Source organism: Xenopus laevis, chromosome 2L, assembly GCF_017654675.1.
Source record: "Xenopus laevis strain J_2021 chromosome 2L, Xenopus_laevis_v10.1, whole genome shotgun sequence".
Classification (NCBI taxonomy): domain Eukaryota; kingdom Metazoa; phylum Chordata; class Amphibia; order Anura; family Pipidae; genus Xenopus; species Xenopus laevis.
Window position 1 is genome coordinate 156,136,439 of NC_054373.1, and position 12,989 is coordinate 156,149,427.

The 12,989-nt window shown below is 39.5% G+C and overlaps 1 protein-coding gene across 1 annotated transcript; it reads left to right on the plus strand.

Moving 5' to 3' along the window:
- Positions 1-2,044: 2,044 nt before the first annotated feature.
- Positions 2,045-10,013, plus strand: krt78.6.L (keratin 78, gene 6 L homeolog). Its single transcript, XM_018247591.1, has 9 exons — positions 2,045-2,724; positions 2,983-3,203; positions 3,374-3,434; positions 4,503-4,598; positions 6,801-6,965; positions 7,476-7,601; positions 7,689-7,909; positions 9,059-9,093; positions 9,183-10,013. Exons 1-9 carry the CDS (start codon positions 2,113-2,115, stop codon positions 9,536-9,538), a joined length of 1,893 nt encoding a protein of 630 aa, XP_018103080.1. The 5' UTR covers positions 2,045-2,112; the 3' UTR covers positions 9,539-10,013.
- Positions 10,014-12,989: the final 2,976 nt, after the last annotated feature.

Here is a 12,989-nt window from a genome sequence, read left to right on the forward strand (position 1 = left end):
CTGAGGCAACACAAAGACCATCATGAAATGATGGTTCAAGGCAAGAGATGTAAAAGAACAATATTTACTTAAATATATATACCAGTTTGAAAAAATTCTTTAATATGCCACTTAATGTAATATAAACTATCTGTTGCTTTAATATTCATTTTGGGGGTAAAGTTTTCCTTTTAGATACCCACAGAGACAATATTATTAGATGGTTGCAAGAATCTAGAAGCAAATCAGATCACTCTAAAGCTGGCCATAGATGTTGAGATTTTTAAAAGATTCGATCGTCATCGTGAGACAACGATTATCTCGAAACGATCATACGAATTGTCCATCAACTAAAAAGACCATTTCAGACGATATTGCCAGGAAAACAAAGGGGAGCTGCCTGCTTGGCCCTGCAAACATAGATAGATTGCACTGGGACTGATAAAGATTTTTTAACCTGGCCAATCCATTTTCTGACAGATGGACAAAAAATCGTAAGATGTACGATTGTTCGAATCCCACTAACCGCACGATAATTTTGAAGGATTGGTCGGACTTCGCTAAAATCGGTCGTTCGGCAAGAGACCTTAAGATGACTGGTGGCAAGTACTGACTATTGCCAGGAGCTAGCTCCAGTCTTCCTCATTGTTTCAATGCAGTGCAGAGATTTTCAATTTCTCCTGAACTTTCTACAGAAGGATTGAGACTTGGAAATCATTTATTGAAGCTCAATAAGGGAGCCAAAAATAAAACTTGACAGTTCCCTGCCATCACAGAAGAGATTCTGCATCTAGTAGTCCCAAGCAATACATCATTCAGTTTGGGGGAGTTTCACAACACCAGAGCAGTAAATGGTCCTGGTCTCCAATACAGAACAATACAACATATGGCTGCCAAATTGGCCCCATTTATTAACACTGTTTTGAATGTCAGAAAAATGAAGAGCTACAATCTTGACAGGCAAAGCGGTAACACACATTAAAATCATCTGCCAAATGTACCTTATACCACAGAAGCTGTGCACTATGGAGTAGATCAACAAACTACAGAAAATATTAAAAATATAAACTTCTTGCATCTGTAGGATTATCTTAAATCCTAAATTGCTTTGAACATAGACCTTACAGCAGTGAAGCACATTAATTCCAAAGCTAGATCATTTATTTAAAAGTTATCACTTATCTGTCTGTTCAGACCTTTTCATTTTTAACTTTCTGTCATTCTAAATACTGTCTGGTTGCTAAGGAAAATGGAACGCCAGCAACCAGATGACAGTTTAGACTGCTGGACAAAAAGTTCAATATTTACAAAAAGCACACACCCACACAAAGATTAAAAACAAACATAGTTATCATAATTATCTCCTTTCGTTTGTGAAGTAAAAATCCAACCTGCTGTTGGAAGTCTGAATTTTGCTACATTGGATCCTTGGATAAAGCAAAGTCTTAAAAAGATACTTCAACCCCCAGAAATATTCTTATTTTAGGAGTCACAATAAAACATTAATTGTGTTTAAAATCATCATCTGCACATATAAAAACAGATGTTTGCCCAAAAACTGAAATTATTTTCCGCACAAGCTATTGCAAACTCATAAAAAAATCAATAATTCCAGCTGACTCTTTCAGTTGAGCTATTTCATCATATAGCCAGCATGTCTATTCACCTGTTTTTTTTGTTATTACCTGCACTTGTAAAACAAACTCTGCATAAATTAATGTCTCCTAATAATTGTGAGAAAGTTGTGTTAAAACCCCCGAAGGCTTGTTTCAGTAACAGAGTACATTGGTAGCAGGTTGAAGGAGATTATATTTATATAGTATCATCTATTAATTTCATCACAGGCAGGTACATTTAAATATATGCAAGGGATCAAGGACTGCAAGCAAAGCAATATTTTCCCATAGGTGTGATCAATGTAATAGACTGAGTGGATGGGTGCCTGCCAACTATGCCAAGCCCACTATTGCTGTAAACTGGTCCTCTGACACCCATGCAACCAAGCCCTTAACTTCCAGCAGATAAAAGGGAGACACATCTCTCTCTCAGTGCAAAGGGGCCAAATCTCCTTCGTCTTATCTGTCCCTTCAAATTTCTGATCTTCTCTGTTAACTGCTTTAATCCAAAGCCATCATGTCTTTCTCCCAAGTCTCCATCAAGAAGCGGCACACTGTTAGCAGTGGTGGTGGTGGTGGTGGTGGAATGGGGGGTTTTAGTGCATGCTCACTTGGAGGAGGAGGAGGATCTCGGGCTGGAGGTGGCTTTGGGTCACGCAGCCTTTATAACCTTGGTGGAAAATATAAAACTTCCATAAGTGCAGTCAGTACTCGGGCAGGAGGACTTGGTAGTGCTGCTGGTGGAGGATATGGTGGTGGCTTTGGAGGTGGACTAGGTAGTGGCTTTGGAGGTGGACAAGGTGGTGGCTTTGGAGGTGGACAAGGTGGTGGCTTTGGAGGTGGACTAGGCAGCGGGTTTGGTGGTGGGTATGGTGGCGGTTTTGGTGGTGCAGGGGGCATGGGTGGTGGAGGCATGGGAGGTATGGGTGGAATGGGAGGCCCAGGATTTGATGGAGGGGATATGGGATTTCCAGTTTGCCCACCTGGTGGAATCCAGCAGGTTACTATCAATTCACAACTTCTGCTACCACTTGATCTGGCTATAGATCCAACAATCCAGAAAGTAAAAGCGGAGGAAAGAGAACAAATTAAAACTCTCAACAACAAGTTTGCTACTTTCATTGACAAGGTAAGGCTGTTATTAATGTTAATATTACAAATGTCCAAATTTAAAGTATTGCTAAAAACCTTTAATATTTAACGTAATATAGATGGCATTTCGTTTGTAAAGTACAAAAGTGTAAAGTACTGAAATATAGAAATGTATGAAGTTATGTTTTTGTGAGTCTTTATCAGATTTACAGCAGGTGCTGGACAGTGAATTCGCCAAAAATGTTTCTAAGTTATTTAATTTTCCATCTTTCTATATTTTCTGCTTTGATCACAGGTCAGATTTCTAGAACAGCAAAACAAAGTCCTGGAAACCAAATGGAAACTGTTGCAGGAACAGGGCACTAAGGGCAGCACCAAAAGAGCCAACCTAGACCCCCTGTTTGAGAAATATATTTCCGACCTGAAGAGATACTTAGATAATTTAATTAATGAAAAGGGCCGTTTGCAGCAAGAACTGAGGACTCTGCAAGATCTTGTAGAGGATTTTAAGAAAAAGTATGTCTGCATAAGTTTGAATTTTAATATTGTACATTTAGAATGAGTTTTAAACTGTTTTCTATATAACATAAAGCTCTGCTCTTATGTGTAACCTGCATGTTTCTGTTTGCTGTGACAAGAAGCTGGTAAAGAAAGACTGCTTACACAACACTGTTCTCTTAAAACAGATATGAAGATGAAATTAACAAGCGAACAAAAGCAGAAAACGATTTTGTGGTACTTAAGAAGGTGAGTCTCATTGTTGTGTTAATAAAGTCATTATTGAGTCATTATTGAGTAGGAACAACGCCCAGCTTCTATAATATGCTGTTATATATCATGTAAGAAGCACTTATAGCTATGGCATGTCCTATTTGGAAACCCACTATTTACAAAGCTCCAAAATATAGGAATGCCATTTCCACAGAGTCCTATTTAAGCAAAACATTCTTACTTTTTTTAAACAATTTCCTTTTTCTTTGTCACAATAATGAGGGTAACTAAGCTGCATATATCCATGTTAGAGGCTAAACAATCCTATTAGCTTTTTTAATAATTATAATTTTTAGACGCCTCAAGATGTGATGATCCAAATTATATAAATACCCCTTATCCTGAAATCCCATGGTCCCAAGGATTCCAGGCAATAGATCCCATAAATGTGCTGCAAAAAATACCAACCTTATAATCAATGGAGATGGAGAGAAACAAGAACAATAAGGGGCCGATTCACTAAGCTCGAGTGAAGGATTCGAATGAAAAAACTTCGAATTTCGAAGTATTTTTGGGTACTTCGACCATCGAATTGGTTAAATTCGTTCGAATTCGAACGAAATCGAACGAATCGAACGAAAAATCGTTCGACTATTCGACCATTCGATAGTCGAAGTACTTTAAAAAAACTTTCGACCCCCTACTTCGGCAGCTAAAAGCTACCGAAGTCAATGTTAGCCTATGGGGAAGGTCCCCATAGGCTTGCCTGTGATTTTTTGATCGAAGGATTTTCCTTCGATCGTTGGATTAAAATCCTTCGAATCGTTCGATTCGAAGGATTTAATCGTTCGATCGAACGAAAAATCCTTCGATCGATCGATCGCAGGATTAGCGCTAAATCCTTCGACTTCGATATTCGAAGTCGAAGGATTTCAATTCGAGGGTCGAATTTCGAAGTATTTTTAACTTCGAAATTCGACCCTTAGTGAATCGGCCCCTAAATGTTAGTGATCAGTGTGTGCTGAATATTGTCTCTCCCTCCTACTGAAAGCCAGTGTACTAAAATTCTCAAGATGAATGAAAGAACCATTGTTCCTTTTCCAGGATGTTGATGCTGCCTACATGATCAAAACAGAACTTGAAGCCAAGGTGGATACACTGACAAGTGAAATCAACTTCTTCAGAACTCTTTTTGCTGCGGTAAGAACCATTTAGATGCCTAAAACAGGAATAATACAGTTAAATTGCCCCTGTTGTTATATACAACAAAGATAACATTTCACAGTATGTTCTTTTAGATTATTCTGTATTCTCTATAACTCTGTGCATGGAGTTAAAGCAATAGTACTGTTTAGCTATTTCCTCAGAACTGTTTATGCTGTGGTAAACAGTTTAGCCAAACATAACTAAATTATAACATACAGTCATTGATATGAGACACTGCAAGTTCTCTCACAGCCTAGTAAAGAACAGGAGACCACAATGGAACTATTAGGTTTCCATGTGGGATCATACACACTACCCAGAACCAGAACTAGTGGATGGTAGGAGAGGCACATGATTAGAGTGCAACAGTTCTGTATCTCTGGAAGCATGGTACTTCTGGTGAAGGAGAGTTCACTTAAGAGTTTCTGAGAGCTATCATGCCCCACCTCCACCTGTTACCTGGGGGGTGCAGTCAATGGACTTGCCTGGCACTGTCATAATGCGAATGAATTCGCAAAACTGCGGTAACAATTCAGCGGCAAAAAATCTGCTGTGTCAAAAAAAAATTAACGCAAGTCAAAATTGGCGCGCATCAAAATTATTTTGATGTCCATGGACTTTAATGCGTTACACAAATTTTTAGCTTTTTCGCTGTAAATTGGCGAATTTATTGGCAAAGTAAAACAGCACAGATTCACCCATCACTATTCCATAGGTTTTAGCTGGAGTATTTTTCGTTTTTTTGTTGTTTTGGGGCATAATAAATCTCTTTTTATTTCAAAATTTTTTTTTAGAGAAAACAAAACTTGACCTTTCATAAATAGACCCCTGTGTATCTTTGCTTGATTCTTGCCCAGCACTCAAGTTCACCCTGTATACATGCCTTTCAATACATTTTACTAAAATGTAAGTTAGTACCACATTTTAGCCAAAATATTTAAGCTCATTTGCCACATCAATGCCCCTCATTTATTATGAGTCCTACACTGCCTACTGTATACTAAACATTTAAAAAACAATTAAGCCCCAGCAACAATGTATATAATTTGTTAGTGAGTGGTAGAACTGTGTTCACTTACCCTTTGCACTGAGAAGCTATAGGACCATTTTTAGTATTTCTATTGTTAATATTTATTGTACCACGGCATTAACAAAGCATAAGTGCATTAAGAGCGCATTGTATACACATCCTAATTATCTTTAACCAGTTAAATGATTCCAAATGTTTATACATAAACCTTTACTTTAAATTTGCTGATTTGCTACTGAGACTTAAAGGAGAACTAAACCCTAAAAATGAATGTGGCTAAAAATGCCATATTTTATATACTGAACTTATTGCACCAGCCTAAAGTTTCAGCTTGTCAATAGCAGCAATGATCCAGGACTTCAAACTTGTCACAGGGGGTCACCATCTTGGAAATGGTCAGTGGGCTCTGAGTAGCTGTTGAGAAGCTAAGCTTAGGGGTTGTCACAAATTATCAAGCAGAAAATGAAGTTTGTCTGTAATATAAGATGATGCTTCAGGGCTGATTATTAAATTCTGATGCTAATTGCACTGGTTTCTGTGCTGCCATGTGGTAATTATCTATACTAATTACTAATCAGCCTTATATTGTGACATCTCTATTCTGTGTACTGTATATTGTGAGTGGGTCCCTAAGCTCAGTAAGTGACAGCAGCACAGAGCATGTGCAGTGAATCAGCAGAAAAGAAGATGGTGAGCTACTGGGGCATCTTTGGAGACACAGATCTTCACTGCTAAAGGGCTGTGGTTGCCTTGGGCTGGTACAGAAGACCAAAACATAATGTACAACATTTCTAGCTACTTCTTTAGTTAGGCTTTAGTTCTCCTTTAAGGGTCTGTTTTGGAAAAATAAAACAGTGCGCAAAGTGCAAAATATGCTGCAATCTGCACTTTCTTTGCACTTTCTTTGAACTCATTGTGTGTGTTACTTTTCTGATTGGCTGGAGGTCTCTGAAACCTGTTGATCCCCTTGAATAGAGCAGAACTCTATCAGAAACAGGTCAGTGAGGGGGGATTGTAGGTGGTCCCACCACACCGGACATGTCCTCTAACTCTCACATGCCTGAGACAGTGCAGCTTTCCCTGGACCCCCCCACCCTAGCGATCTAGAACCCTCAGGAATAAAACACGGGAATAAAAATGATTTTGTATGATTTTCTATTTTTCAGGAATTGTCTCAGGTACACGATCAAGTCACCGACACCTCAGTCGTTCTGACTATGGATAATAACCGTGACTTGAATCTGGATAGCATCATTAAAGAAGTTAAATGTCAGTATGAACAAATTGCACAAAGAAGCAAATTGGAAGCTGAAGCATTGTACGATCAAAAGGTGAGTATGTCTATACCCTACTTCTCAGTTAAAAGAGAAGTTAAAATGGATGCAATATTCTGCAATAAAGTAAAGTTAGTGTTAAAGGGGACATTTCACCATTCCAAGGCTACAGTTTTCAACTACCACATATATACCACAAATAATGGTTTAGATCAACTGCATTGTGCTATGGTGTTTTACAGACCTTACAACCATTATGTACGGAGTACGATTTGATATGATTAGTTTGTGAAGCAGAGCCCCCTCACATTTGTTTTTTTCTCTGCTTGTATGCATAGCTGTTGGATTTGACAGTCCTCAATTAGATTCATTGGAATCTTTTGGTTCACTTTGTTTAGGCTGCAATCGCACAGCTTAGTCCAATAATAAATACAACAAAAGCTTTAAACATCCAGCCTATGAAATCAAACATGTTAATCTATGGCTTGTTATCATAAGGAAATATAAAAAGAAGTCTGTTTGTGATACACGTTAGTGATGTTTCTCACTCATATATATTCACTGTAGTACAAGCAGCTGCAGCAAACAGTTGAAGGACATGGTGACAGCATAAAGAATTCCAAGACTGAAATATCAGATCTGAACCGTAAGATCCAGAGGCTGAAGGCTGAAATTGAAAATGTCAAGAAACAGGTAGGTCAGAGCTGTGCCAATAGTGACTCAGGTATAAAATCAGTTGCAGCTCCATACTGAGGACCCATGCCTTTCCTTAAATGATAGATTGCATCTCTGAATCAATCCATTGCTGGGGCTGAGGAACGTGGGAACCTTGCTCTCAAGGACGCAGAAAAGAAACTTAAGGATCTTGAAGATGCTGAAAGGAAACTTAAAGCAGACATGGCTCGTCAGCTTAAAGAATACCAAGAACTTATGTCTGCTAAGCTTGCTCTGGATCTTGAAATTAGCACTTACAGATACATGCTGGAAGGAGAAGAGGGCAGGTCAGTTGCATGGGGACATCATTGATTTTAACATCAATCTATGTGAAGGGGGCCATTTGAAAGTCACCCATGGACTATACAAACTCTGTAACATTCTTGTAGGGATACTATCATATAAATGTTTAGTGTACTTGACAGTTCTATGAAATGAAGTGTATCATTAAGACATTTTTCCTGCTTCCTGGAAAACATTTCTTGATTAATGCCAACTGTTTTGCTGCTGCTGAGTAGCAAACTGGGCAAGTCCTTGTTCAGAAGGCTTTTGGAAAAAGTGGCTGTTCAAGATTTGTTTCTAGACAAACTAAATTCACTGCAGTACTTTGCATTAGCTTTAATGTAAGGTGCCATCAAAGCAAATCTTATATTTCAATCAGTGTCGGACTGGCCTACCGGGATACCAGGAAAACTCCCGGTGGGCCAAGGTGTCATTGGGCCCTCCTGCTTCTAAATATTTGGCTTATTTCATGGCCATTCCCTATTTCTATGAGAATAAAGAGGCTAAATAGATGGAATAATAGGTTATAATATGTAAAGAAAAGAGAATAGGAGAATAGAGGTTGAGTAAGTAAAGGAAGAAAATAATACTTTGAGTGGGCCCCTGGTCTAAAGGTTTTTGGGTGGGCCCCTGGTCTAAGGGTTTTTGGTGGCCGTCTGGAATCCCAGTCCGACACTGATTTCAATAAATGGGACAATTGCAGTGTTAGGCAATGGAGAGCCTCCACGGGTAATGGGTTAATGCCAGATTCTATTTTAGTTTATGGAATCTAAACTGTTATGTTATGCAACCAGTATATAGCATTCCATTGGCACAAAATATTCCCAGGCCTAGTAACCCAATCAGATTTTGACTTTTAAATGCTAGATGGTTACTGTTTGATATGTATTATAGAACTTGAAAAAAGGGTGAAAGTTTACTTCTTTTATTACATATCACTACAAGGCCAATTAAAGCCAAACAAAAGTGTTGCTCATTTTGTACAAAGATGTAGGGCTGCTTTCCACATAGAGCAGCCCTATGTTTTCTTTGTTTCACTTCACTTACCTACTGATTTCCTCTGGATCACACAAATGTTTATCTCAGACAGCAACCTATGCAACAAGATTTTTTACTATGAATGTATCCTAATAGTATTTTTCTTGTTTTTACAGAATGTCTGGACAGATTTCCAACAATGTCAGCATATGTAAGTATCTACAATTAATTTATGCTATAAATATGTTTAACTGATTGGGTTATAAGTAGTTACTAATTCAATTTCTCCTTACATCTTAGCTGTAATCAGCGGAGGCTCAAGTGTCTACACTGCTCTTGGCGGCGCAGCAGGCGGAATGGGAGGTGGAGGCGGCATGGGAGGAGGAATGGGAGGCGGCATGGGAATGGGAGGTGGAATGGGAATGGGAGGCGGCATGGGAATGGGAGGTGGAATGGGAATGGGAGGTGGAATGGGAATGGGAGGCGGCATGGGATCTGGCCACGGTGTTGGATATGGAAATGAAGCATGCTTTGGAGGTGGAATGGGATATGAAGGTGGATCCATGCACGGAGGAGGAAGCTCATATGGCCATTCTGGAGGCAAAACCTCGGTGGCAATTGCATCAACAACATCCACAACCAAAAGAAGCTACTAATTTACGGCAGCAGTAGCTACCCTTTAAAGCCACAGATCACTACATCTTTGCCTAACTAATGGATGCTTGAATAGTATGTAATGATTGTCATTCTACACCTATCAATGATTAATTTCCATCATAAATATCTGAGAAAATTGGTCTCCACAACACAGTAGTATATTATAACACAAGAAGATAGTGAGTATATATATATGAGGAACTATCTTCTTAGCTATATGAAATGTCAAGCATTGTGAAGGACATAACTGTGTTCCCGTGGCTAATAGCAATAACTAAAGAAGATATTTGCTAATGAGATGGATCATGATCGCATCTAGTTCTGTAAATTCCTGCTAAACTTTTATCTAAATGGAGAGGGGATCCTGGGTGTTTGTACACAGTGTCCTCTTAATGCATTGCTGAATTTTCCCAAACATTTATGAACCTCTTCACTTTTCTCTGTATCTTGAATAAATTGCATTTGGATTTCCAACTGTGTAGCAAAATTCATTTTCTAAAGACGGTAGGACTGAAAAACACTCTGCACCTAGGTTAAATGCCCCTCTTCTAAATCCATGTTATGTGGCATTGATGATCACCACTTCATTCTTATACCTTCTGGTGTGGACTTGAGTAGAGAGATGCAAGTGGCAGAAAATGATATGCAGGTCTGTGTATGAGTAGGGATGTGTCCAGGTTTCCCCCCCCCCTAAAATAAAATGAAGATGGAATTAGTTTTACATAAGCCTTTTCAAATTTTAGATATCTTTAGAAGATGAATCTCCAGAATGGTAACACTGGCATTTTATCCCAGTAGAAGTAGAAAGAAATAGAGACTCTGTCGGAGTTCCTCAATGATCTGTTCTAGGCCCCCTGCTGTTTTCACTCTATACTACTTTGCTAGGAAAACGTATTCAGTCGTTTGGACTTCAGTATCACCTTTATGTTGATGACACCCAACTCTACTTGTCTACTCCTGACCTCTCTCCAGTCTGTCCCAAGTTACAGACTGCCTCTCTGCTGCCTCCTCCTGGATGTCACAGCACCACCTGAAACTGAACCTCTCAAAAACAGAACTCATATTTCCTCCAAGATCTTCCCCTGTCCCTCAGATATCCCTCACAGTAAACACCACCACCTTTCATTCCACCACACAGGCAGGCTGCCTGCCTAGATTCACATCTGTCTTTTTCACCACACATCGAAATCTTGTTATATTAAACTGCACAACATTGCCCTAATACGACCATATCTCAGTTCAGAATCAACCAAAACACTTATTCAATTCTTATCATCTCCTGCCTTGATTACTGCAACCTACTCCTCGCAGGTATTCCAACAAGTCACCTTTCACAACTCCAATCTGTTCTAACTGCTGCTGCTAGACTCATTCCCAATCTTCTCTAGAATCAAATTCAAATTACTAACACTCACATTCAAGGTCCTTAACAATGAAACCCCTCCCTATTTTTCATCTCTGATCTCCAAATACACTCCTTCATGCAAGCTTTGCTCTGCTTCTGACTTTCGCCTTGCTTCTCCTCTCATCACTTCTGCCCATTCTCCTCTAAAGACTTCTCTTGGACTTCTGCTTTTCTCTGGAACTCTCTGCCTCGAGCTGTCAGACTTTCTCCTTTTTTCCAAACTTTCAATAAATCAGAATTGTTGCTAAAATCCTAATGTCTCAATTGCACCGTAACCTAAACTCTAATTTGTAGGGCCCTCTAATCCTATTGTAATCTGTAAACCCTTGTTTGTTATCTTCCATTTATTCCCTGTTTGTGATAACTAAGGTAAAGCACTGCATATCTTGTCGGCGCTATATAAATAGTGATGGGTGAATTTATTCGCCAGGCGCAAATTTGCGGCGAAATTCTTTCGGCCAAATTCGCCCATCACTATATATAAATAAATGATGATGGTGATGATGAAAAGTGAAAATGGGAATATCTCCAACTTGATTGAAGTATATAAGCAAAATACCTCTATTCTATTTATAGAAAAAACATTTTAAAGGAAAAATATGGGAGCTTATCAGCCTGGGTGTATCCACAGGCAGTTTAGGGTTTGTTACTGCAAACAGGCCCATAACAGATGATTTTATCATTATAATAAAACAATATACATGAGATACTTACATGCAGATTACAGACAAATACTGACAAGGAGTAAAATGATTCTGATTATAAGAGCTTATATTTGATGCATGGTATGAGGTGTATTGCATGCACCCATTTTCCCTTTAGACTGTAAGCTCTAAAGGGAGAAATCTGCAGTCAGGTGGGTTCAGGCTGGTATCTACACATCTTTTGTGTTCAGGACAAGATTTACAATATATCCACTCTGCCCATGACTTTACTCTGCCCCGATTCCACCTCCAGACAAAGCGTCAAAGCGATCCAGATGACCCTTCGGTGACATCACAGATGGGCTGGTCGAGCACTGGTCTATAAATACTGGAGGCTCGGCTAGTAGGGTTGGGTGTGAATCAGAGGCAAGTGGGTTAGGGCTGGGTGTATGTTGGGTGTGGAGACTTTTTGTCAAACCCCATATCACTAGAGGGCAGTATATCTATCAAAACATATAGATTACATACAAATACAGGTTAACAGAACAGGTGAAATGGGTGCTGATCCTTAGCACTATGAGAAATGATTAGATTATATTTAATTGTTTAAGAAGCCTGTTTTCTTTACATATTATTCTTGGTATTTATCAGTGGCGTAACTACACAGCAGACCCCACAGTCGTGGGGGGGGGGGAGGTTTGGGAAACAGGGAGGGGTGCCAGTTTGCTGTGTCATAGTCCCCCTCTCCAATCTGAGAAAATAAAATAGTGATGCGGTCTGGGGAGGTGTGGAGCAAGCAGGTCAGGAGGGGAGCTGGGGGAGGAGGGACTGTTTGTGCACGCCCCCTCAGTAGATTTTTTTGGTGGGGGGGGCCTGACTGTCCAAAGTTACGCCACTGACATTTATTTACCATTGTTACTTAGAAGAGCATTGATACACTGTATTACTTTCAGTATAATTCCTATTAGGTACACACCTTGTTGTTGGTAAGGCAAGCAGGGCCAAAAGGAAGAAGCAGGTGAGGTGTAGTTCAGGGAGTGGGGAGGGGGGTAACCATATTGCACGCAATAAGGCAGCAGTCTCTTATCAGCCCATTGAGATATTTGGGTAGAGATAGTCACAGCTGCAGGCAATGCTTGATATTGGGGCTTGATTGTAGTCATTATAACAGATAAGTAGCCAACATGTTTTGAGACTGGTTCACTGCATTAGCGGGTTGCCCACCTAACTCCCTAGGGGGTGAAGTGTCTGGCATGTTACGTAGCCTTGTAAGGTGGTTATTTTATGGCAATAATATATATATATATTTGGTGTTTTTGCTTGGAGGCCAGGCACAAAAGCTTAAGTTGCAAGCTGCACAAGGTGTGAAAAAAATTTAAACCCTCTGTCCCAAGTCTACAT